This window comes from Spea bombifrons, chromosome 1, assembly GCF_027358695.1.
Source record: "Spea bombifrons isolate aSpeBom1 chromosome 1, aSpeBom1.2.pri, whole genome shotgun sequence".
NCBI classification, from domain to species: Eukaryota; Metazoa; Chordata; class Amphibia; order Anura; family Pelobatidae; genus Spea; species Spea bombifrons.
The window spans coordinates 17833596-17861374 of record NC_071087.1 but is presented as its reverse complement, the minus strand read 5'-3'; the positions used below and the strand labels follow the sequence as shown (position 1 = coordinate 17861374).

The 27779-nt window shown below is 38.2% G+C and overlaps 1 protein-coding gene across 1 annotated transcript; it reads left to right on the top strand.

Moving 5' to 3' along the window:
• Positions 1 to 27779, top strand: SEL1L3 (SEL1L family member 3). The gene is made up of 24 exons (XM_053458347.1): positions 1 to 121; positions 5019 to 5574; positions 7350 to 7479; positions 7590 to 7711; positions 9307 to 9422; positions 9950 to 10008; positions 10411 to 10543; positions 11943 to 12075; positions 12799 to 12942; positions 14954 to 15153; positions 15481 to 15660; positions 16373 to 16492; positions 17421 to 17561; positions 18822 to 18884; positions 19289 to 19465; positions 20336 to 20463; positions 20600 to 20683; positions 21116 to 21206; positions 21286 to 21370; positions 22114 to 22223; positions 22798 to 22925; positions 23079 to 23181; positions 25506 to 25578; positions 27523 to 27779. Exons 1-24 carry the CDS (start codon positions 44 to 46, stop codon positions 27747 to 27749), a joined length of 3381 nt encoding a protein of 1126 aa, XP_053314322.1. The 5' UTR covers positions 1 to 43; the 3' UTR covers positions 27750 to 27779.

Below are 27779 nucleotides of genomic sequence, written 5' to 3'. Positions count from 1 at the left end.
GAAAGAAGTGTGACAGTGTATAGTTTGGGGAGGAGGAAGAAGAATGCAAGATTGGAGGAGGGAGATGGCAAAGCATACAGCCTGGCCCGACCTCAGAGCCAATCTCTTCCTGCTTTGTATGGTGAGGATGCAATAACATTCTAAATCTTTGCAATCATTATGTCTGTTCATGCACTGGGTTTAATATCATCCTCCTGCTAACTACTATACAGAGAGGACACATAGCTTGACCAAAATATCAACATTGTCAGGGCTTAGCCATACAGATAAGATCGCTTTGTGCAATGCACCTGCTCTTTGTAATGCTGACAGTACATAGTCTATAAATCCAACCCCAAATACCCCTAGAAGGTACTAACCAGGGGCTAGGAACGGCCCTGCCGTCCTTACTAACGTCTCCAGCTGACACCTTCTGCAGGTACAGGGTGGGTCATCACTACTAGCTCCCTGACCTATGATCAGGTACATAGATTGCAGCCTGAAATGTATGGCGACACCAGCTTTCTTACATATCAGTGGCTAAATGATTGAACTGTATCCATATAGATATTTAGTCTAATACAAAGAAACCTTCCCGAACCCCCTCATAACCTTAAGAACACCCTCTTTATATTGATCTGCACAACTTTTAATTATACCTCTATTCTATCACATATAAAAAGTTAAAGTATTATAGGTAAACTATATTTCCTATACTACCATTTAACTTTTTTTGTAGCTGTAATAAAATCCATACTATAATTAAATATGATACCAGACTTTGTATGAAATATTTTAGGTTCTTACCTGGGGAGGCTACATTTAGGGGCATCATACTCTGTGGCACTGGAGGGGGCACCTGTGAATGCTTGTAAAGGCTGCACTCGGTTTAGAAGAAACCTTATTTTATATCCTACTAAATTCCCATGGATGCCTTCCAGATAGCGAGTGTCATTAGAGAGGCTTATAGTGTATTTTAGGTTACTTTAAATAGATTATAGATAGATTATAGGATTTAAAAACAAATCATGTGGAGGATTTATTGGCAGAAAGTGTCATACAAATATTAACAGAGGAAAAATTAATTATAGCAAACAATGTAAGGGAATTTGGAACAAATTCATGTTACTTTAAGGTGTACTTTTTTTAGAATATATAAACATGACTCCATAAATCTGCTATAGGAGATTGGAAAGAGTTGTAGATCAAGGATATCTAATAGATGTTACACTGACTCACAGTCTGCAGAGAGTTTGGGATGGGTTCTGTTGACATATAATTAACCAAAACTTATTCAAATACATGACAAAGTTAGTAGATTCCTTCATGTGAAATGGAGCATGAACCTCATATGTAGCTCTGGTCTCTGTTTAAATATGCAAAAAAATCTCTATTCCCAGTTGATGGTTTTGTTTCATGATATTTTCAATAATGGACTTTTATTTTATAAAAGATTCCCATTTGAATATTTTAGATTTTCAAGTTCCATGTTTTTATTTTTTTCCATGTACATTTTGTCATATGCCTGTTGCATTTTTTCTTCACTCTTTATTGAGGCTTTTTACAATGCACCAAAACTGTGTGACTGTTTAATTAGTCTGGGCTTTGTTTATGTCCCTCTATCGATAAATATACAATTATTTTTTTCAATGTTTTTTTTTTTGTATTACTGAAGGAAATGTTTGATTTTAATTTCATATATAGACACACATACATATACATACATACAATATTCTCCCCCTTTCTTCACATCAGCACTTAAGGACCTGAACCCAGTCACTAAAGATCCCAAATATATTGTAACGCTTAAGCAAGCTTTTAAGCAATTTGCTTATCTGATCCCAGTAGAGAATCTATTGTACTGCCTTTTTAAACCAGGATTAATAGCATAGATAAACATAATTTAAGTATTCCAGAATGCATGGGCTGTTCAGAAACCTGTTTTGGAAAAATCCTGAAATAAGTGTGAGGTTTCAAAATAGACAGACTGGATGGGTCAATTAGCTCTTATCTGCCATGGCAATCTGTGTTTCTATGTTAGCATGAGTGCTAAAGGAAAGGTCAAAACAAAGACTGGGAAATGGAGTTAATGCAAAAGTCGTAGTTCTTGTCTGCAGAATCACACAAGATAATTACTCAAAAGTTTTGTGCAAGGTAACCCTGCCTCTGTGATAGCCCAGAAGGAATGTCAGTGTCACGTAGGTTTCAAATAATACATCGTGTCCAGATTTCCACCAAACAAAAAACTTACCAAGTTGCAGTTAAAAGAGATCTGTGTTTTCACCTGTAATTCAGCTATGTGTAGTGCTGAGAATGTATATAACCTTAGTGTGTATGTATAGCTGAGCTCTGCTTGTTAAAAAGTGGAAGGGCAAATCAGGGGGAACCATGTAATGTGCCTTCCTCGCTTTGGTACTTAGGTTCTTGCGGGTGAACTTATGGTTAGGCTTTGTCCAGTCGAGGTTAATGTTAATGCTACAGCATACAAAGACATTTTAGACAATTGTATGTTTCCAACTTTGTGGCACCAGTTTGAGAAGGCCATTTCGTTTCCAGTATGACTGTGCCCTTGTGCACAAAGCAAGGTCCACATGGTACATGGTTTGGCAAATTTGGAGTGGAGGAACCCCAGCGGCCAGCATAGAGCCCTGACCTTAACTCTATTGAACACCGATGGCGTAAAATGGAACACAGATTGCGAGCTAGCCCTTCTTGTGCTATATCTGTGCCTGAACTCACAAATGGTCTTTAAGCTAAATGGCCACACATTCCCACAGACATACTCCAATATCCAAGAAGAGTGAAGGCTTTTATAGCTGCAAAGGAGGTGGGGGCAACTCCATATTAACGCTTATTGTTTTGGAATGGGACATCCAATATGCTGATACAGGTGTGGTGTTCAGGTGTCTACATACTCTTAGTCGTAAACCAGGGACGTATCCCTTACTCGATGTGGTTTTGGCACAAGCGGGGTATGAAAGTGTATTTTAAAAAATATATATTGGAGATCAAGTATATTGGAGATCAAATGGCTGCCTGAAAAGTGTCAAAATGGCCCTAGTAAAGTACCCCATAGTATCCTGTAGTGTAAAGTGCTTTGGTTTCCATTGGAGCACTGAAGAGACTCTTCCCTGCCATGCTTGCTGATTCAGTGCTGGAGAAAAGTATACCAGATGCATGGAGATGTGTTCCACCAAACACATCTCCTGCAGGGCATATGGCCGAGGATGTGGAAAGGGGCAAACGTATACGGATTCTGCAGAAAAAATGCATGATGGCTGAAGTTTCCCTCTAAAACATGGGTCTCAGGAATTTTGCTCTTTTTTTAAAAATATGAAAATGAAAGTCATGTTTATTATCTGTTCTTATCTTTTGGTTCATTTCCCATGTTACATTTTCATAAAACTGCAAGCGGGTCTCAGGTTACAGTTGTTAGGGAGAGACGTCACATTATGTTATCACTATCTGTAAACCTGTTATCTCCTGATTTTCACTACATCTCCAGTGTTTCTCTTTTATGCAAAATGTCTTTCCTCCCCACATACATTTTTGCTGACTCTGTCCTTTAAAAGTAGAGCAATCAATAGTATTATGTCAGTGATTGCAGCACTAGAATAGCTTTTACTACCTAACTATATATATTGTGTTGTTGGAAGGGAGAAGAAAAAAAATATAGGTAATGAAAATATAAAATAAAGAGAAAAGAAGGATGTATCAGGAAAGGGCTAGAGGAGGAGAGAATAAGGAAAGAGTAGAAAGCATGCATATCTCTTTAATGAATGGCACTTATGCTTATGTATCTAAATGTATTTATGTCTGGGAGTTTTGTAGCCCCTAAAGACTGCATCTCTCCCTTCAGGATATTGGGGGTTCTCACTCTCTCCTTGTAGGAACCTTTGCACCAAACTCAATGTAACACACTAACTGTTTAAAAAGTTATTCAGGTGCAGTATGATGGCCCCATCACAATTAAAAACCAATTGGGCTTGGTTTGTAGTCCATTGCTTGGGTAGTCCAGGCCCAGGATTGGGTTTGATTCTGTCAGGGGCATAGTTACAGAACTATGCACTCTCAAATCACGGACAAAACCTGTATTTTCTATATATCTTTAATTATAAAATCTGGAAAAGAACCCAGCATCAATTTAAACAGATAAACAGAAAATAGAGTGTCAAAGTGTGCTTCCGTGCAAACAAGTGCAAGGAATGTATGTAACCTGATTAAAAGAGGAATCTTCTTTTTATGATTTTTACTTCAAAACATGTAATAAAGAAAATCATATAGTGTACCCTGTGTCTTTAAATGTGAAATGAACAAATAATATCTATAATCCACTCACATACACAAATGCTAGAATGAGTTCTTCAAAATGAATCATCCAGTGAGAAAAAAACAGGATTCAATGAAAATGTAAATAGTAAATACTTTAAATCGAAATGAAGCAGCTTACATTACAATAAATGAGGCAGCGGCCCCGTTTTCTTGGTGAGATAAAGTTTTATTAAACTCCATAAATGTAAGTGTAGATCACCATACGATTGCAACGCGTTTCGTCTTGGCAAAAAGGCTTCTTCCAAGCGAGATTACTATTTTTAATTGGTTAATATGTAATTCTTAATTGCACTTGTTTAGACTGATGCAAACTCTGTTTTCTATTGTAGATATGTGATAATGGTGCAATTTGTAATGATAAAAACCCTACCTTTAATAGTACAATCCAATATTTGGTAACTCATGGAAACCAGTATTGTTCTTTTCATTAGGGGCATACGGGACATCTATCTTAAATTCTTGATATTATATAACAGCTATAAAATATAGAAGGAATAGGAAGCAGATGCATGCTGGGTGATATAATATTCTAAGCACAATAAATCTAATGGAAGTATAAAGTAAATGTTAATTGATTTAACTAAGGTTTTCTAAAATATAATATAATAAGTTAATTTATTAAGTTTCGTTTTACAGATGACAGATGAATTTTAATCATGCCTAAACCACAGTTTTTTGAACTGAGATTGTCCTCTTCTTCTCTTCAGGTTCCATTGCTATGTTCTGCCAAGGAGACTAAATCTGTTTCAAAACAACCCGATAAATGCTTTGATTATGAGGATTTTGTTGAACTCAGAAACTTGCCAACACATGCTGTCAATGCAGATATTTCTGTGGAGTATATGTGTACCAAGCCCTGCACAATCCATGTGGACATCATGGCTTCGTCAGAATTCAGGACAGGTATTATAGTGTTTAAGAAGCAGTGGAAGAATGAAAAGATCCTCCATGAGTTACGGACACGTACCGTCAACTTGATATTTCCAAACATTATGGTTTATCGTAGTGACTATTTTCAGAAGCTCTCAATCGATGTATATTACACTGTAGTTCGAGCCTGGCTGGTGCACATTGATCCAAAACACACAGACAGAAAATACAACGAAACCGTTTTAAGTGCAGTAGCAAATGCATTTGCCGTGTTGGAACCGATTTCACCCGTTCAACGTCCTTACAAAGATCACCAGATATGTTTAACATGGTATGCTGAACTTATGTGGAGGAGAAGAGAAATCAGATTTCCCATCTGCCCATTTGAAACTGGTGAGTGGGACATGGCCATAAACATAAGATGTTTCTTAACTATTTCCTAAAAACAAAAACAAAAAAAACTATGGTGATAGGGTCAGATTGTACTATATATCATAAATGTCCATATTTTATGTACTTTACCTTTTGTGATAGTTCTGGCTTATCACCTATAGCCTCCTTATAGCTTCATCTTACAGTAACATGGTGAGATGAAGGATCTACTAATGCTGGTGTGACCTCCTTCTATCACAAAATTCTAGAGAGATCTACTATACACATCCCTCAACAACCTGCAGTGCACACCTATGGTAGTTTTTATCTGTTGGTACCTGCAGGGACACATCTCCACCATGTTGCAAGAGACTGCAGCACAGAAGAAGGTTATTATTTACAAAGCAGGGGCAGGATTATCTAACCGCTATGTTTTTTATGGGTTTATTAGGTTTGTTTATAGGGACAAAGAACAATATGGTGTGGATACCACAGTGAGGGCAAATTCCATTATGTAAATGTTCCCATATGGTCCTCACGGTTGCGTTTTCATATTAGGAAAGTACACTCTCATAAACTGGTATTCAATGCTGTATTTGGTATTTAAACTACTGCCGGTGATTCAATAAGTTAATTAACATAAGTTCCAGAATACGTGTCTGTGGTTTGATACTATTTCCAAGGCCTTCATCAAAAGTGCACATATGGAGGACCGAGGAACCTGCTTTAGAAAATGTTAGAACTGAAAGTAAAATAACAATGAGTTTGGATACTTTTTTTTTTACTTTTATTTCTAGAAAAATACCCCAATCTTTCCCATACAATGTATGGTTATGGCATGTAGATACTGTGGACAACTGTATCCTAAATGTAATGTTTTAAAAATGTATAGTTGTTATATTATAAAAAATGTTAACATAGTATTTCATTATCAGTTGGAGGCATACTCTTTTTTGATGATAAGTCCATTAGTTACTTAAAAGCCACTTAAAGGGGAAGTCCTGTAGTAAAAAAAACATTTTCCTCCTTGAATGAACATAAAATCCGGTGTTGTATACAGCAATGTGGATATCCATTGAAGACAGTCCAAAACTTTCAAGGGAGGGCCGGCACCTTTTGGTCTGGGGGCAAGTAGAGCTGGGTATCCATTTGACCCCTTGACCCCCGACCCCCCAAATAACTAACATACACTTACATACTCCCTGTAATACATTAACACACACACATTAGCAAATAAACTTAAAATACATACTCTAACATTAACACTCACTAACACACACTCACATACTAACAATAAAACACACTAAAACCTACCTACTCCATCACACCACACTCCTTTCACACTATTACCTGCCAGTAGCCTTGACTTATGGCTGCTCACACAGTACCACGTGGCCCCACTGTGCTCCCACCTCCATGAGTGGGCCTGTCCAAGGTGGATGTTTGGACCAGCCTGGGTGTGGGCAATATTTGATGCCTAAGCCAGCCAGACACTGGTGACCTTACTTGCTCAAAGACCACACAGAGCCGATTCTTTATGGCAGCGCTAATGAGGTCCATATACTTTGTTTATTCAAAGTGTCTGGCTGGATGTCTAAGATAGATGTTACAAGGCATACCTAAAACTGGTTATCTGCAAATGACATAATTTTATTCTAACAGGGGCCGCAAAGCTATACAATTTTAATGTTACAAAAACCGTCAACTAATCACAAAAGATAGCACAAACAGCAACGGGTCCTTTGCTAGTGTCCACATTGCTAATTAAAGACTGGTAACGTGATTATCTCTTTTAGATGCAGTAAGGATGCTCAATTTCCCACTTGCATCAAGCACTGAACACAACGGAGTCATTTTAATACAGGACAGATTTAAGAACAGAGAGCTTGAGCTAAGAAGACAACAACTTGTTAATAATAACCCAATGTAAGGGCTTCTGCCTAGATCTATTTATCATATCATTCTCCCTTGTGAAAATACATCACATTATCACCAAGCAAAGGGTTAAAAAATGTATTTTTCTTTATTTATTGCAGATTTACTTTTTCATTATGGCTCTATTTGCTAGATTTCTGCACAAGCAAGGAATGTGGGATTTTCCACAATGTTGATTCGAACAAAATGTATGCAACTCCATTGCTGTTTTTAACACAGAAAGGCAAGTAAATAAATATTGCTGCCCCCATATCTCTGGAATCTACTTCCACCGGACCTTCAGCTTTCACCCTCCCAACATTCTAGAAAAATCTCAAAACCCACTTTTTCAGAGAAGCCGCACCATCTTAGTTGCTAGAACTTCTCTGTCACTGATACAACCACCATACTACCTCTCACCTTAATCTGTTCCTTATGTTTGTCTTCACCCCATTCCCTTGAGATTGTAAACTTGCAAGCCGAGCCTGTCCACTTAATGTATCAGTCTTGTCATATACCTTAAATATATGTATTGTAAGTAGCGCTGCGACAATTGTTGGCGCTATATAAATAACAGATAATAATAATACTTACACTAATGAAGATGTGCACATACCTTTTCTGGAAATGTGTGTCTGGTTAGTGCAGTTGTAGTTCAATAGCTTTAACATTGCCATGCATTTATCATACAATATATTGCTGAATATACACTATAAATGCTGAAACGGTGTCTAGATGAGTGACTGTAAGTTATATGAAGATAACATTAAGTTATGATATCCTTGGTGCACCCAAAGCAAACTACTGTTTACTTATTTTTGCTCTACCAGATTATATTGTAACAAGTGACCCTTTTTGGAGCCATAGTAACTTTTACGTCGAAATAAAGACCTAAGTCCATCTAGTTCAAGCCTCCTACCCATCATTTCTGCTTTTGATCCCCCCACAAAAGGCAAACAAAACCAAACAATTAAGCTACTCTCAATGAACATGGGAGAAGCGTCCTTCCTCTCCTGATGTCCCTCAGGTTCTCTGTGGGGTATTAGTTTATCGTTGTTCTGTGGCGCTTAAAGTTCCAATAATAACCATAGAAACAAATGTTTTTTTTTTAAAGAAATATAATTTGCCTTAATACAAAAACTTTTAGGAAATATGCTTCACATGGTATAAACAAAAAATGGAATCCCATCTATTGTGTTCTTTTTAATCACTATTTACTTTGATAAATTCCTTAGATGGGTTTACCTTCTATTATTCACAAATCTGAGTTTGCAGGTTGGGGTGAACATCTGAGCTCAAAAGTCTATATGATCCATTAAAAACTCCAAGTGAGTTTTTTACTGCCAAAAGGGCTGAGATTCCTAGGAAGGCCTCCACTTAAGTCTTTATGGAAGACGTCATTAGATATCATTCATTTCTAGAATCTATGCATTGGTATTTCCTGCCAAAACATACATAGAAATTGTTTTTCTACTTGTTTTTTTTAACGTAACAAGAGAAATAAGATTTCAAACTTACTCAACGAAGAAAAGTCTTCCAATAAATCTGGGAAGGAGAGGAACAGACAAACAAGCAATAGCAGTTTGGCCTTTTTGCATTATCAAGTATTTCCTGCAAAATGAAGGTTAAAGCTGACTAGCTGTAATTTTCAAGTTCAAATGTATTGCCTTTGCATAGTTTTCAGCATTATAATATATCTATGAATCAGTAAGGTTCTTTAGTCTAACATTCCTATTGTATGTGACATTTATTAAAAAAAAAACGAACTCACTTTAAATTATAGGATGTACTAAGCCATGCATGTATAACGTCTCACTTACCCCATCTATACTATAACAGGAAAAGTCCATGTTCAGGTGCGACTTGTTACGGGAGCCGATGTGGCCATCCTTACAAACTTCCAGGTTCCCCTTTACAAATGGTTCCGTCTGGACTTGACAATTAATGGAAGAAAGGTATTGGGTGCTTTTCTATGTTTTGTATGTTTTATGTTTATTTACACAATTTTCTTAAAATAATTAGCAGCCAAACTTTAACCGGATCTATCAAGCTTTCCCTATGCCCCCTCAAAAAATCATATATGCTGGTATATATAAATATATATATATATATGTAGAACATAAAACTCTGTGTACATACAGCAGGTGGCATTTTAACATTTGATGTATTTTTTTTAATTTTAGTAATACATTTCAGCATATCTACCGTATAACTGTTTAGACGATGTCGTATCGCATCCAATTCTCCCTTTATTATGTTCCTTATATGCATCAATTATAAAACATATTTTTGCTTTATTTGAAGTTTTTGAACGTGATCTGGTCACCCTTATTTACAAAGCAGCAAAAACTGTTTCCACAAATGTATGGAGGATCAGTGCAATGGGTTTATTATGGGTTTATGACTTTTAAACTGATTCTTTTTATGCTTTAACATTGATTTTACATTTCAATTTTATATATTACGGTATGTTTCTCTTTAGATAGTATTAACAACACACGTTGGAGAACACCTGGAAAGCCACGGCTATCAATCCTATAAGTAAGTAAACAATACAGTGTTACACTAAATTATCGTAGTACTTTTACCAATGTGGGTCAAACCTTTTCTAGTTTCTTTATAGCTGAGTTAGTGAGGGCTCAAGCCAATGCTGACCCAGGAACTCTAATGCCATCATTGTTTTTAACACTTTGTCCACTGGCAATTTACATCAAATGTCACCAATGTGCTCATTCGTAGAGTTATCACAAAGAAATCACAATAGTAAGTCTAAAAAAACCTTCCATAGATCATATAGCCTGTACCAAATCTGCTAACAAACCTTAAGTAAAAAGTATAGGGTTAGGGTTAAATTAGGGTTATTGCCTATTAAATACAACTCCCTTATACAACGTTTAATTCATTGTAATCATTATTACGAATACACATCCTTTTCTAATTCAGTGTGGAGGAGGATATCTACTTCGATGATACTGATGGATACATTGTTCTTGGAGGAAGCAAGTATGTTCTTGGTATTGATGGATTCTTTGGACCTGTCCAATACTACCGTATGAGGGCCTTGAACACAGAAGAGGTAAAAAATGTATTTATTTAAATGATTCATTGTAGTTATATTATATATATATCGTAGTTTTGCAACATTGATCTATAGATGGGGCACCACCAAGCAATGAGGGCCTAAACAGCAATTACCGTATTTGCTCGATTATAAGACGACCCCGATTATAAGACGACCCCCCAAAATCAAAATATTAATTTAGGAAAAAAACAAAAAGCCTGAATATAAGACTACCCTATAGGGAAAAAGTTTTACCAGTAAATATTAATTAATGTAAATTATTTTCATGTTTAATAAAAGCTATGATTGAGAAAAATATATTTTTTAAATTTCCTTTTATTTGCCAACCTGCCCCCCCCCAGTTATGCCACTCTGCCCCCAGAAATGCTTTATACCCCCCTATTTGCCACTCTGCCCCATGATATGCCTTATACCCCTGTATGCCACTCTGGCATATAGGGGGTTAAAAGGCATATCATGGGGCTGAGTGGCATATAGGGGGGTATAAAGCATTTCTGGAGGTATATAGGCATATAGGGGGTTAAAATGCATTTCTGGAGGTCCAGAAATGCATTTTAACCCCCTATATGCCACTCAGCCCCATGATATGCCTTTTAACCCAGCATGTACTGGCTGCCTTGGCTTGATAGGAGTGTGATTGCTGTTAGCAGTTTGATATATATATATATATATCAAACTGCTAACAGCAATCACACTCCTATCAAGCCAAGGCAGCCAGTACATGCTGGAACCTGGGGATGATAGCAGTGGGATTACAGCCTCCATATGCCATGCTACAACCCCCACCCCCCTTACACATCCATGCTATCACACACACACTCACACTCATTCACAAACATTTAAATACTCATTCATTCCCTTAATCACACACACTTCACACATACTCAAAAACCCTCCCCCACCCCCTCACCTGAACTGCAGATCTCCCACTCGCAGACTTCTGCAGGGGACCGGCTGTAGCAACTTCTCTGGCCCCGCCCTCAGAGGAGGGAGGGGGGAGATAGAGTTCTGTGAGGACGCTGCAAGCTTCCTGCCCTGCTTCTAACAGAAGAGACGCTGCTCGCGACCGGTAAGCAGCATGGCGCCAGCATTTTTTTGGGGTCTGATTAGAAGATGACCCCGATTATAAGACGAGGGGTATTTTTCAGAGCATTTGCTCTGGAAAAAACCTCGTCTTATAATCGAGCAAATACGGTATGTTTGCTCATACAGTACTCTCACTGCTGTCTCAGGCTGATTTAGTGCCACGAGGGTTACATCGTAACCAGTTGGAAACCACTTCAATACTCTGTTGTTATTTTGCGAATGCTCCTTACAGTGCAGGAAAGTTGTTTTATTATTTCATTTTTTTGCAGATTCATAGCTGGATGTTTCTTTCTTTTTTTTTTATTAGATCTTTAACCCACTTGGTAAAGATGAGATTTATCAGTGGATAGATAAATATTACCTGAGGTGTGCAACAGTTCAGGAAATTGTGTATACCTATACAAACATTGTGAGGGAGACCCAAGAACTGCAAACAGAAGGTACATTTGCAATAACTATTTATGCTAACTAAATGAGATATGTTTCTTTAATAATTAGTTTCATTTTCTTTAGGGTAACTATGCACAACTCAAGAATCCCTTTATTGTGTCTGTCGGCAGTACTTCCATGGGAAGGCTTTTCCACCTATCTACTATCCTTCCTATGAGTTTAACACATGATCCTTCATCTTTCTAACTTCTGACTCCTATTTTTATTTACCTTAGACACTGGCCCGGGCCTCAGGGCACCACCCCGAGCCACCCCCTTCATGGCCGCCATTCTCACTGTAAAGTGTTGCATATGACATCATATTCAGTCAGTGCACGGTGTCATAAAGTTGTGCAGTGCCCTTTAAAGCAGTCTATGAAGGCTGAGAGCTCCCTTGTAACCAGCCCATTGGGCAGGGCAATCCTGGGAACAGAAAACATAGGTTGCATTAACTTTAAAGATAGCCCTGTGTGGTTAGAATGTTTTGGTTCTCTTTGTATGCAATTTTATGATTTCAGTTCTGTATTAGGAAAGATGCAGACTTTAAATTGTCCTCATGTTACAGACTTGTAAACACATCCTGAGAACCAGTGGTGAGCCCTGTGTGGTATTTAGGAGTTAGCAGACCCTCTGCAACGTAAAGGGCATGTCGCCCGCTGGGGCTCCCCAGTATACCACTGAGCTGAACTTGATTAGACGAAAGGTGACTAAACCATGTAATGTTCTATTGACAGGGACGTCGACAAATTATTATGTTGACCTCTATTTCAAATATGGACGCAAACTTGTCTGCCCAGGACTTCCTTGGAACCAGGAGGAAAGAAACCAGTTTAGAAATATATTGAATTTTCTGAAAACTATAAACTCACCATCATCAGGTATTTATCTTGTTCGTGTAAACCGTATTTGTTTAAGAAGTACACATATCAAAACATACATTAATTATGAATATGAAAACGTAGTGCAAACATTAAAACATCTGCTTCCCTCTGGTGCCAAGTGTGGATATTGGTCCCAGAGTCAGAGGCCATCAGATATCTTGGCCCTGCTCATGCTCATCGCCTGGGCCCCATGCCCTTCCCTTCAGCCTGCCTCATCTCCATCCCACTGTCCCACCCACTGCTCCACCCATGATACCACCTTAAGCATGCCTAGGGGCAAGCCTAGGGTAAGTGCTGTCTGTGTTATTCAAGACCCCTCTATGACAAACGCATACATAACACGCAAACTCACTTTAACACACACTCAATCTACCACCGTACACTTACATACACATTTTTTCTCCTGCTCATCCTGTCCCCCTCCCAGGCATTACTAACCTTATGCTCACCACTGATGCGCAAACTCATGATACCATCATACGCTGACACCCAGACAGACATGTCAACACCAAATCATAACGCGCATACACTTATGCTAACACCATACACTTACACAATCTAATCCCATACTGTAACAGACACACACATGCTAACATCATATGCTCACAAACATTAACACCTTACAGTAACACACACACATGCTAGCACAGGTATTTTAACCTCATACACCAATAGACGCAAACTCTAACACTACATGCGGATGTAGACACTCATGCTAATGCCATACAGTAACGAACACAACACCATACGCACACATATGCTAACACCACACTAAAAGCACACATTATCCAACAACATACACAAATACACACCTGAGTAACTGAGTAACACTATATACTGTGTGATATATATACTATATATATATATATATATATATATATATATATAGTCTTAGTATGTGCATATATCTATAGTGTTAGTGTATACATGAAACACACACATTGACTAACACATAATGCTGACTCTATCGCTACAATACTTGCACAGTAACATACTGAGACTTACACACACCTATTCACCTATATGAAGTAACATACACACACTGTATCACACGTTGATACTTCTGACCTTGATCATTAAGCCCCCTGTGAGCACCATTTATTGTCAATTACACTGCATTTTCATTGTTGTTTTACTATATGAGTATAAAGTGTAGTATTTCATTTTCCAAGATATGATTAACACAATACCAGTCTCTAATACGTAGACAAAACTCCATCTCTTCTCTGACAAACCGTAGCATACAGAGAGTGTAATGCAGTAAGTACTCTTTTGTGTAGTAATCATACCAGACGATCCTCAACACATCCCACTCCTCATGGACATCGTATGCTATGCGAACTCATGCTCACCCCTTCTGCACTCCAGAAGGAGCAGCAGGGGGAAGCTATGGTGTATGATGTTTCAGGAGTATACGTGTGCATAATGGGGGTAGAAAGCAGGAAAGGAGAAAAAATGATGAAGAAGAGTAAACTGGAGATAGGGGTAAAAAAAAAAAAAGGTAGAATCATTGTCAGCCTTATAATGTTTAAAATAACCAAGAGGCACCGTTATGATTTGCTTTAAAGACTAAGGGGGAAATAAGAGGACCTTGCAGAATTAGTCCCTGAAAAGCAGAAAGAAACAAATATCTTTTTGAAGGTACAATGACAAATTATTCAGTGGTTTTGTTAAAGGTATAATAGTCTCAAGTGAATAACAACAATAAATTAAAACTCTAACGCCACCATTCTGTTCATGCTGTGATACAGATTTAATCAGGGGAGTAATCAAATTTTGTTTTATTGCTAATGCGTTGAGGCATACACATAAAGGAAAAATGCATTTGGTTGTTATAAAATTTCAATTTCTGTTCCAGTCAGAAGGCTTCTATCAAGAAAACTGCACATACCAGCCAGTATCTAAATGTACTTCAAATTTTTATTTGTAGCCTATGACTGCTTTTGAAATAATTTTTGTTTGCTTTATAATTTGTAATTGCTTTACAAAGCCGCTTTGTTATTTTCAGATCACCCTAATGCCATTCTTGTGGAGACTGGGAAAAAGATATATGATGATGCAATGGAGAAGCAGTCACATCACCTGCGCCATTTTGGGTCTGTGGTTCCCGCCCTTGAGGATGCAAGCTGCTTGGGTTTTCATAAAGCATCTTACCGCCTGGCTGTTATGTATGAAATAGGCCTTGGCGTAGCTATCGATCCAGTCCAGGTATATAAAATACTGTACATCAATATATACTGTTATACAGATAAACAATTCAAGTTAAATTGCTGAAAATGAGAGCGTATAATCATCAAGATCGTTTTCACTTAATATCTCACATTCACTGCAGACAATGTTAGAAACAACCCCTTTCGATCTTCAATCTTCACTTCAGTCAATACAATGGGGTTTATTAATTAACTCAAGCAAGTGCTGCATTTAGTTAAATTCTGCAGGATAAGTAAAAAAAACTGGTTTAGGGACATTACATGCAAATAATTCAAGCTATGGATGACAGGGCTTGCATGGAACTTTTGTTCTTCTCATTTGTAGGGTCTGTTATACAGTCTGGTTGGAGCACAGAATTGCGACAGGCTTGCGTTGTTGAAACTTGGATATAATCATTTCCAAGGAGTGGATAACTATCCTTTGGACTTTGGGCTTTCATATGCTTATTACATTAGTATTGCAAAGAAGACCCCAAAAGATCGTTGGACAATGCATGAAGAACAGGTAACCAGCATCAAAATATGTTTTATCGTTCCACTTTATTCTTGAACAAAATACTTGACAGGTCACTTGTAATACAACAAATGGGAACTAAATATCCTGAATATCCTACAAACACCAGAAAGCAATAAAGCATTTCTTTTCTGTTCAGCAACATCCCTATGTACCGTAATACTTCACATGCATTGGCCTTTTAATACTTTGCAAAGGGTTAAAGGGCCATAATGTAGCCTTACACAATATACTATTATTATTTCCATTATTATTTTGGTGGGCAGTGAAGAGTTTTGATTTTTTTTGTTACATTTTTTAAAATTGCTTTGCTTTTTCTCTTTTCCCATTTTTCATTGAGCGGTGCTATATGACTAGATTACTAGGGAAGTAATGAGTATTGGCTTTTGCTGGTTTGTTCAGATATCAGAGTCAGTATGTATGTAACATTTTAGAGTCAGTTTGTGTAATAGAAAGATAGATAGATAATATTATATAGTTTGGCTCTTTTGGTGTGCAGCTTGATTATTATGCTATATTGTGTATATATATATATATATATATATATATATATATATATATATATATAGTGTTGGGAGACACTTGTTCTTGCACTCAAAGTAACCTATTAGGTGTAATATCCAAATGTAACTGCACCAGTCCATATGTGAAACATGTTATTTTTCTTTAAAGAGAATACACCTTTCTCTACATTTTTTTCAAGGCATTTGTGGAAGCTGTAAGGCTAATGGATGATGAGATGCTGAAAGAGCAAACTAGAGAGAATGATGATTTGTTCCTGTGGCTGAAGCAGAATGCAGAAAGAGGAGATGTGCATGCGCAGGTAACTATCATATAGCAGCCTCATAAACCTAATAAACTTTACACACATTTCATAGAACTGTAACAGACTCCAACACAAAAAAAAATCTACTCTATCAATGGGACCAAAGAATACCCCAAGACTCTCTCCACCAATTAACAGGACAACAGTTCACGCAGTAATCCAAGCAAAACTTCATCTTAGAATGTTTAAATAGGTTATAAAGCCTGCGGAACTGCAGACGCAGTAGATGGAATACTTCTTACATATCAAAAATGTCTTTGTAAACAGCATTTGGGGTGTGAACTGGTTTTTACTTGGGGGAACCAAGCAACCCTGTGAAGAATTTTCACCCTGACTGCCTTTGCAGACGAAATACGTGTTGAGACAAATATATTCCAAGCTTACTTAAGGACCCTGACTTCTGTTTATGCTCATTGTAAAGTGTTAATGGACTGGAAATTGCCCTTTGTTTCAAAATGAAAGGAAAATCTGAGGGGCAGCTGCAGGTTCTACAGGTTTAAATTACCTGACTTTTGCAACAACGCATTGTATGTATTTACAACTCCCACAAAGTGTGCAAAACCTAAGAGAGGAAAGGACATCTTTCAAAATAACATTATTACACTATATGTATTTTCATTTTTTTGCTTTGTATTATATGTATTGAGGAACTGCGAAAAACACTTCACTTTAGCACCACTCTTTTCGATATGTCAACACTCAGAACCACTAGCACTGTAATTTCAAGAATAGAAAAACATATATTATTTGAATTTTTTGTGCCATACATCTCCAGTTTTGTTGATGCCGATATTTTCCACCATCAGTCTATAGCCAGCCAGAAAGAAAGTGTCTGACTGGGTGATGGTGAATGGTTTTATGATGTCCCTTCTAGTGCACTGGATAGAGAATTGCCACTGGTTAATTGTTATTTATTATCTTCTAGCACCGATTGGCACAGATGTTCTACTGGGGGCAGCAAGGTGTGTCCAAGAATAAAGATGCAGCCATGGAGTGGTATGAGAGAGGTGCCTTGGAGAATAAGGACCCAGTGATAATGTATGACTATGCCATCCTGCTGTTAAAGGTTTGTATATAAATGATATTCTTATTAAAATGTATTGGGATTTCACTATGAATACACTTTTTTTAGGGATTTGATAGACTTCAAGCTACGCTATGTTGGTTAATTTACAGTACAATAGCCACTTGTCAATGGGACAAAGTATCTGCCGTTTTATCCAAAGCAAATGAGTGATAAATCTCCAGGGTGACATCATGATGACCTATGTCGGTCAAAGTATCTTTTTAGCATCCAAACACTTCTGAAGAGCATCCCAGTGGTGAAAAAAGTCAGATAGATGAATGGGAATACACAATACCTAGTATATCATTTTAAAACGTATTCAAACTCATTTCATTTCCAAGCAACATTGGTTCCATTCAGTCTACTGGGAAAGGATACATGGATATTCTTCATGGCAATAAACATGTAGCTGCCATCCAGCGAATGAAGCGGCAGATCAATTGTTTAAATTAAATTCATGTTGGTGTTTAGCTTTGGCCATTATGGACCATCAGATATACTTTGTGGTAGCATTAAGACACTGCATGTTTTTATGTGCAAGATCATTCAGAAAGAGAAGACGGCAGTTGATTTTTACAGAAGCGATAATGATTAGCCTAAATAATGTGTTATCATAATAGTAAAAAAAAATATTAACTGCCTGGCTGAGGAGTGGGGATGCCATCGTTAAAGGGTAAAGGAGTGGAAACGTGGGCAGAAAACCCCATACAAAGGTTTGTAGGTCATTTCTATTCTATTCTAGACGGATACTATGGAAGTCTAAGTGTATGTATGTATGCTTTCATGAAACTTTTATATGTAATGTTTGCATGGGTTAGCAGAATCACAGACAGGAGGAAAGGAGGCACTTCTTCAGTGAGACTATAAGGCAGTTTGGAATATTTTTTTTAAATATAGTTGGTCTGGGATTAAAGATACGTGAAATTAAAGAAGGACCATAATTGCTTGATTTAATGGAAGGCATGGGGGATGAGGTAATGGGAACAATTATCATGCCACGTTCATCTGTGTGCTGGTCTGGATACTTCTAGGAGAAGACAACTGCTCATGGCAAACGTATGAAGACATTGACAGGGATGCTGTGGATCTGTACGAAATGCTGTTTTGCTCATATGTAACAGGAACTACTGATTTGTTCTAAAACTGGTTATAACATTCTAGCCATATTCTGCTTCATGAAACGTAGTTTGCATATTGTGCCTGCAGTTTAAAGTGTGTTACGTTTTCTTACCGTTCCTTAATTGTAGCTATTTTTTCTAGGGTGATGGAGTGCCAAAAAACAAAAAACTTGCTCTGAAACTAATGAAGAGAGCTGCTGCTAAGGTGACCTGCCAACTTCTGTTTAATATCTAAATATGAAAGTTAAAATGTTTCTATCTAAAATTGCCACAGTGTATTAATAACAAAAAATTACAAGTTTAAACTTTACTCAAATGTCAAAATGCAGAGTAACTATAAAAAAAAATGATGAGTGGGCACTTTGCAGAGTGAACAACAATCTATTTTAAGCCCTCCACACCTTTTGTTTCTCTAAGTCCGACTTGTTATGTGACGCACTTCTTATGTCTGATTGTTAATTCTTTGTACAGCGCTGCAGAATATGATGGTGCTATATAAAGCAATAAGCAATAGTATACAGCTTGTGCTAGTTGGGGACGGATGTACAGTTGAAAAGTTATAGTTGTGGCAGGCAATGTATTGTAATCAGCAACTGTCTTTATCAACAGGGGCAGCATGAAGCTTTTAATGGCTTAGGGTGGTATTATCACACATTTAAGAAAGACTATGGTAAGGCTGCAGCCTACTGGAGGAAAGCATTCAATAAAGGGAACGTGGATTCAGCCTTCAACCTTGGAGTTATGCATCTAAACGGTATATATCCCGGAGATGAAGGAATCAATGAAGTGAGTATTTTCTTTATACTCCTATGCCCAAGCTTAATTCATTCTGTTCTGTTATAATACCAATTTTTCTTTTTTATATCTGTAAATTCAGAATTGTCGTTATTCGTGATATTTATAGAATGATTTCTGCAAAACCTGACATTTTGCTCTCAACCAGCAAGATCGTATTCTCGCAGTACAACCATAACCTTATTATTTTCCAAAAAGCAGAAATTAATAATCAAGGTGCAATTGTTGAATTATTGATTGATTTTTTAAAATACTTGTGTAACCCATGAAATATGTACCTTCTCCCTCTTTTAAAATTGATGTTTTCAGCTTATGAGCATTGATTATACTGTGATTCATAGCATGCTATATTATATACTAAATCTATTGTTTGTAATACAGTTGAAACTGTCAAAAGGACGTGTTTCAGTATACAATGTGCAATGGCCAATTATCAGTAGTTAGTTTCTTTCACAACAAAATGCTCCAAGTAACCTTTTACTTACCTTCAGTGGCACCACATTTAACAATCTGGAAAAAATAAGTTTCAAAATGAAGAAAGAAAGAAAACGTATTAAACCATTTTAACCTATTGTTAAAAACTTAATAAACTTATTAAAATTTTGTTTAAAATATTGGGGCATCAAGAAATCAACTGAATCTGCACACAATTTTACCAGTTTTCTCTTGAACACGCAAAAAAAATTATACATTAGTGTTGAGGTTGATAAATTACCGTAAATTTTTAATTTCAAATTTTGCATTAGTGCTGGTGCTAATAAATGAAGTTCTTAGTATAACATTAAGTTTAAAGTATCTGATTTTGGATTAGTGCTGGGCATAATAAATTACGTTGTTAGTAAACCAGTCCTTTCTTCACAGACTCGTGCTTTTGAGTTGATCACCATAGCAGCAGAAGGCGGCCATATTGAAGGAGCCATTCATCTAGCACAATATTTAATCAGTGGGAGCTTGAAAGGGGTCCCAAGGGATCCGCAGGCAGCCATAGGGTAAGAGCAGCAGGGAATAGTCGGAATTAAACGCTGCATTTCAATGCTTTATTATTTTAAATTGTTATTATTTACTGCTCACTATCAGTCCTTGTTCATTCTGTTACCACTAAACATACTTTCTTTGCGCTTTTAGTTGGGCAAAACATGTTGCTGAGCAGAATGGACATATTGGACATGCCATTAGGAAAGCACTGAATGCCTATATGGATGGATGCCTGTAAGTTCTACATCTGGGGAATATCTCTGGAAAAGTATATTTTTAGCGATCAGAGAGTAACGAGGGAACAGCAGAGCTACTGATCTCATTACATGCACAGGGCAGTTATTAATGGGTCCACCAAACCAAAGTGAATTCATGCCCTTGCATTCACTGCATATGCAGAGGGCTTGGGGCTGTTTAGACACAATATTTTTTAATAGGTTTAGCAGATCTTAATGCCAAAAAAATGGAATAGTTTTCAATTGTAACAAGCTCAGAAACCCTTAAATTGCAACCATGGTACACGGCCTTTACCTCCCTCACCCTGGCCCGTTATATCCTCTTCATAATTTAACGTGCCTCCTTTACAGTAATCGGCTTATGCCTGCTCTGCGTTCAGAAAACGCGCTGAATCTCTGTTTTTTAAGCGAATCTTTATTGTCTGTTCAGGAACGAAGCTTTCCTTTATTACACGTTAGCCGCCGAGGCTGGCATTGAAGTGGCGCAGACAAACCTGGCCTATCTCTGTGAAGAAAGCTCTGTAAGTATCTTTGTTGGATCCCTCGTCCGGTTTTCATTAATATTATGTGGGACTAATAAAATAATTTTTTTCCCTTCAGAAAGCGACCACAATATTTCCAAGGGATACGTGTATATGGAGATACTACAACTTTTCAATATATCAGAATAATCCTCCCCCTGTTGGTAGGTCTTTATTTAACCTTTATAAAAAGTATATCAAAATTAAAATATAAAACATGGCAGCCTATTATAAATGAGAAAAATCAGGTATAACTTCATTAAACCATTATATGTCAGCTGATGTTTGTCTGTGCACCGTTTGCAGTACAGTGTACACATACAAGCCCTGCAGACTTGAACAATGCACCATGAGGGTGCTGGCTGAGAATGATAGGAGATAAATTCCAGTAATTTCCACGTGGAAATCCTACCACTGTGGGTAGTCGGTATAGACTAGAGATAAAAAAAATACTTTGCTGTCTTTACAGCTTAATATTCATATTTACGTCTCCTAATGAGACAAATGGTCCTTATTAAAAAAAACTGTATACGTGGAAAATCCATATGCAAGTACGACGGGTCATATACTCCATTACCCTAGTTAGAACCAAAACATAGTTACCTACATAGTACGTTAGAAACTAACGTACTATGTATCTACCCAAGTTTAACATGCATATTTATTTTAAGAAATATAGGATACTCAATTAAATTGTTACTGAAATGCAAAGTATTGTAGCAATATGTGTTGTATATGCATTATGTTGCAGGCATATACTGTCAGTACCGGACTATATGTTTGGGTCCAGAATTGACCAAATGTACCCTATATAAACTTCGATGTTCCATGTGCAAAAATCAAACACCTAAACATCCCAGGACTGCCAAGTAATTTTTGCTGTCATTTGACATCTTATTCTTTGCAGCTTTACTAAAGATGGGAGATCTCTATTATTCTGGAAGCAGCAATCGTTCTAAAGACATACAGCAATCGGTGACTCTGTATACACAGGCCGCACTGCAGGGTGATGCACAGGTATATACATTTTTGCAGCAATATCTATTAGTATATTTTATTTACCATGCTTTCCGAAGGGGAGAATTGCATGAGCCCGAATTGGTTATTTACGCTGGCTTTGAGACGAGGCACCTGTGTTGTAATAATATGTAGAGTTGAAGGAGGGGGGGCAGTAGTAGGCAGCTGGCTACTTGGTGCTCACTGCAGGCGTAGGTAGATTGAACAATAAATCAGCATTCTGTCCATTCATGATGTAGAGCACACATAGATGTAAAAAGTATTGGCCGCATACTCAAAAAAATGTCCGGATGGAATAAACATCACATTACCATATTTGCTCGATTATAAGATGACCCCCCAAATCTGAATGTTAATTTAGGAAAAAAAAAACCTGAATATAAGATGAACCTATAGGAAAAAAGCAGCGCTGCGGGGAATGCATGTAGACAACACATGCCGGATTTCTTTTTAACAATATTGGTTGAAGACCCTGGCACAGTACACTACAGATGTATGTCTGTAGCCTTTTAAATAGTTTGTCTGTTGCATTGCTTGAGTACATATTTTTATGTGTCATGTTTTTGTTTTTTAGGGGTATTTTAATTTAGCCCAACTTGTTCAAGAAGGAGTTTCTATACCTGAAAACCTTCTGCAGCATCTGAAGATTGACAAGTCTGTGTATAGTAATAATGACAGCCTCATGACGGAACTGTATGAAAGGTACTTCACTGTCTGATCACCTCTAGCTCCCAATATTTTTTTTACTAAACAACTGCTTAGTGGTTGTAGTAATAGCTGTTACTGTGTGGCTTCTATACAGAAGATTGTCATCAGAGGTTTTGCGGCCTAATAATGTTATGTTATGTTATACAGGTGTCAGGGTCACAGTAACGATGAATCGATAAACCCATGTTCTCTGGTTTTGCTGTATCTTCACGTCACTGGTACATGGAAGTCGATGTTATACTCATTCATGGTATGCAACAAATATGTATATTGTTCTGAATGTTCAACTGTATTGACAATTCAGAGGTGACCAAGACTAACACTTGGCTCAGTCCAGCTCACCATGCCTGAAAAAGGGCAAATCCTCTACTCCTCTTGTGTAGTATTTTGGTCCCTACACTCCTCCTTACAGATCTTTGAAAGGACTTTCCTAAGAAGTAGAGCTGAAACAACGAATCGATAAAATCGATAATAATCGATAACGGAAATCATCGATAACGATTTCCGTTATCGATTAATCGAGTGATCGATTCGTCGTTGGAGCACTAGGCTCCTTTTACTTACCTCCGCCAGCGTTCCCCGCTTCTGCTCCACGCTCTGCAGTCTCCGCCTTCTTCAAGCTACGTGACGACGGATGTGACGCGCGTCTACTATCAAGTTGGAAGTGGAACAAGTTCGTAGCGGAGGTAAGTACTCTTTGTCTATTGTCTGTGCGAATGTTTATGTGCGAGACTGGGTGCGCGGCAGAGTGTGTGTGTGTGTGTGTGTGTGTGTGTGTGTGTGTGTGCGCGTGCGTGCGTGCGTGCGTGTGTGCGTGTGTGTGTGCGCGCGGCAGAGTGAGTGGGGGGGTGCGCTGCACAGTGAGTGGGGGGGTGCGCTGCACAGTGGGGGGGGGTGCGCTGCACAGTGGGGGGGGTGCGCTGCACAGTGGGGGGGGTGCGCTGCACAGTGGGGGGGGGTGCGCTGCACAGTGAGTGGGGGGGTGCGCTGCACAGTGGGGGGGGGGTGCGCTGCACAGTGGGGGGTCCGCGGCACAGGGGGTGGGGGGTCCGCGGCACAGGGGGTGGGGGGGCAGGGGATGCAGGGCAGGATGTGAGTGCAGGGCAGAGTGGGGCCAGGAGACTGGATGCAGGTCAGAGTGGGGGTGGGAGGGCAGGGTGGCAGACTGGGTGCAGAGCAGAGTGGGGGTTGGGATGCAGGGCAGGGTGTGAGACTGGGTGCAGAGTAGAGTGGGGGTGGGGGGGCAGGGCAGGGTGTGAGACTGGGTGCAGAGCAGAGTGGGGATGCAGGGCAGGCTGTGAGACTGGGTGCAGGGCAGGCTGTGAGACTGGGTGCAGGGCAGGCTGTGAGACTGGGTGCAGGGCAGGGCAGGGTGTGAGACTGGGTGCAGGGCAGAGTGGGGATGCAGGGCAGGCTGTGAGACTGGGTGCAGGGCAGGCTGTGAGACTGGGTGCAGGGCAGAGTGGGGGTGGGGATGCAGGGCAGAGTGAGGGTGGGGGCACAGTGCAAAGGGGTGGGGGCACAATGCAAAATTCTTTTAAATAAACGAAAAATTTGCATATTGTTTTTTTTATCCGATTAATCGATTAATCGAAAAAATAATCGGCCGATTAATCGATTATTAAAATAATCGTTAGTTGCAGCCCTACTAAGAAGCCAAGCTCTGGACCTTGTTCAACTCTCGACAGCTTATCCACATACCTGGGAACTCTCCGGGTTTGACCCAGAGATTGCTGGGTGAGCGCTGCTCCTCCAGTTCTCCGGGTCAAGACCCGAAGGTCTTGACACGCCCTGCTCCCCGCCCATTTTTTCTTTAAAACGCCTCGGGAACACCGCTGACGTCAGCGGGAACGCCCACCAACGTCAGCGTGCAGTCCTGGCCGCGTCGGGTAGCCGTAGCCGAGAAGTTCCCAGGTATGCTTATCCATCTCTGCGGAAAAGTAGCATTTATGTTAATATATATAGCCAAAAACGAATAGAGCAGGGGTGCTCATAATATATATTAATATAAAATAACTTGCTGTGCATGTACCAAAAAAACCACAAAAACTCTCTGCAGAAATACCAACATTCTGTTTAGCAGCTATTTTTAGATATTAATAATTTTACAGCTGGTTAGTAAATTTGGTCCAACAAAATTAGAACAGAAACTAGCACTTATGTTTTTCATGTGCTAGTTTTTATTAGTATTTTCTATGAATTAAATTATTTTTCGAAAAAACAAATGCAAAAGTGCACTCTAGGCAGACAAATGACTTGCGATGAGATTTTTTCCCCATATCTTATTTTTTCTTTTCTCCTGTAACCATTTGATATATGCTCCGTCCTTGTTAACCAGTCAGTGTCTTTCCTTTCACATCATTCTGTCAATTCTTTTTTAAGAACATTTTGGTTGGAAGTTGTGCTCCATTTAATTATTTTATCCATTTGGGAGACAATTGTTATTTAAAGGGGGAAAACAATAAATAACTAAATAATAATTTAAGTTAATAAGTTAAATATGGCAAATATTTTAATGTTATTTTAATACAATATATATTAAAGATTAAACTTTCTTTTTTTCTTTGCTTTTAGGCCTACTTGATGGGATCTCTACTGCTCTCAATAGTGGTCACCATTGTAGTACAATGCATTCATTTAATACTGGGTAAGAACAGGAATTCCAAACCTACAAACCAACAACTTGTATGTCAGTTTAATGGGGTACCGCTGATGAAGTCAGTAGTTACTTTAATAAATTCAGTTTACAGGTTTTTTAATGGACTACAACAATTCTGTTAAATTTTTCATTTAGTTTCAGTCCATTTGTTTTGAGACAACAAATTTCTTTCCTCTCTTTTGGAGCAATTTAGCCATATTTTCCATTAGAAAATACCCATTAATTATTTTTTGTCACTCAAATATTTGCATGTTTTTATCTGTATTTTTATGGGTTTGAGTATTTTACTTTGTCTGTCCTGACATTAGGCAAACATTTTTGATAAAGGTTTGATATTTGGTTTAAGAACCTGAGAAGTCTAAAAGATAACACACTTTTGTCAGCCACAGGAGTTTACCTATCAACAAACCCAGCCCAACAATGGGAAATACTCTTATGCCATGCAGCCTCAAGACAGATTTTAGGGTTTTTTTCCACGTTTAGTAGCACTTTTGCTGTCAGATAGAGAAATACATTTAGTTGAATGTATGATTCCTGCTCCATAGCATTTTTAGTCCATACAGGGAATAATGGGAATAAGAAAGAGCATTTTTGACAATTGTGATGGGCTTTCTTTTTGTTTTTGAAAAAAAAAAGTGTTTGTGTTTTTTAAAAAGTCAGTAAATGATCTTGGTAACATTATGAGGAAAAATATGCAAATACATTTCAGCATTAGGGCCATTTTGGCACAGAACATAAAAACCAAGGTGTGATTATTTATTGGCATTCAGCAAGTCCATGCAGAACCACCAGGGGGCTCCATATCATAGCATATAGCAATAACAATGCACTATAGTGCTCAGCTTGTTATATATGGTGAACATGCACATAAATATATAACACATAGCCCCTTTGTGATTTTAAATTGACACTCATATTAAAGCAAAGAAAAAACTGTGATGGGTGACCCTTTTTAAACCATAGCTTAGTTCCTACAGAATTCTGTTACAAACTCAGTATGGTTTTATAGGGACTCAGGATAGTCCTGAGCTATGCTGGTGTGTCTAAGGGTGTCTAATGTCACTTACTAGTTCAGGGTTTAGTAAATCACATATAGTCTATAACTTTAAGCATTCAGAAATTCCAAAGCCATTATCATGCTGCCTTAACCTGGGAATGTCTAAGGACCTTTTTATGCACCAACAAGAGAGACAAAAACAATTTATTATTTCCAAGATTTTACTTCCGCTGGATGAAATAATTGGCAACAGTGACCACTCTCGCAACACACTGCGACACTACATGAAGTTCGTAACAGTCAATAGCAACTATTTCAAACAATAATATAGTAATAATACAGTGTAAAAGTTCAATGATTATTAACCAAAACCACGCTTCCCTTAAGCACAAAATTCAACCTGAACTCAAATGAGTTCTAACTCACCCAAAGTGTACCTTTCAAACCAACCCTAGTCTGGACACACTGTAACAACACTTTCAACGCTGAAGCCACTGGCCTCTCCCGCTAGCACAGTGTCTACAGAACCTGTTAATAACTTTAACCCCTTAATGTTACTAAGAATCGGTCCTATCCTGCTCCAGTCAAGCCGCTCTTCCTAGGATTTCGCCCCTTCCAGGGCTTCCCCTTTTGCTATGGCGCTACCATGCATCTGATAAATGCCATGGATTCTGTAAGACGTAGTGTCATCAGTGGAAGCAGAGTATGTCTAATTAATTGTTTATTTTATAGTGGTGTGTCAGTCTTACATAATGCCATTTTTACTTTTGTTATTGTAAAGTGTATTTATTATCGTATTTGTTAACATTTACTTACAGATCTCTAGAGAAAGCTATTGATCGAAATAATTGTTAATTATTAGATGAAAACAACCCTGATAAGAAACTCAAGCACAGTAAGCGTTAAGTATCCTTAACCATTTTGTTCTTTTGTAGATATTTCTTCATCAAACAATCATTTGGCGAATGGAGAGCAAACAGGACCCTCTGTTTCAGGAACTCGGCATTTGCAGACAGGTGTACACAGCTGGTATATGTATCGTCTGATAGTAACCGTGAAGCAAATAGTTAGACGACAGAGAGAAGCTATTGAGTGGTTAACGACAGCGTTGGTTGTTAGCATCTGCATATTCTTTGTGACGTTTGTAATCTGGTCTGTGTGAGCGAAAGGTGTTGCACTATCCCCCAGTTTG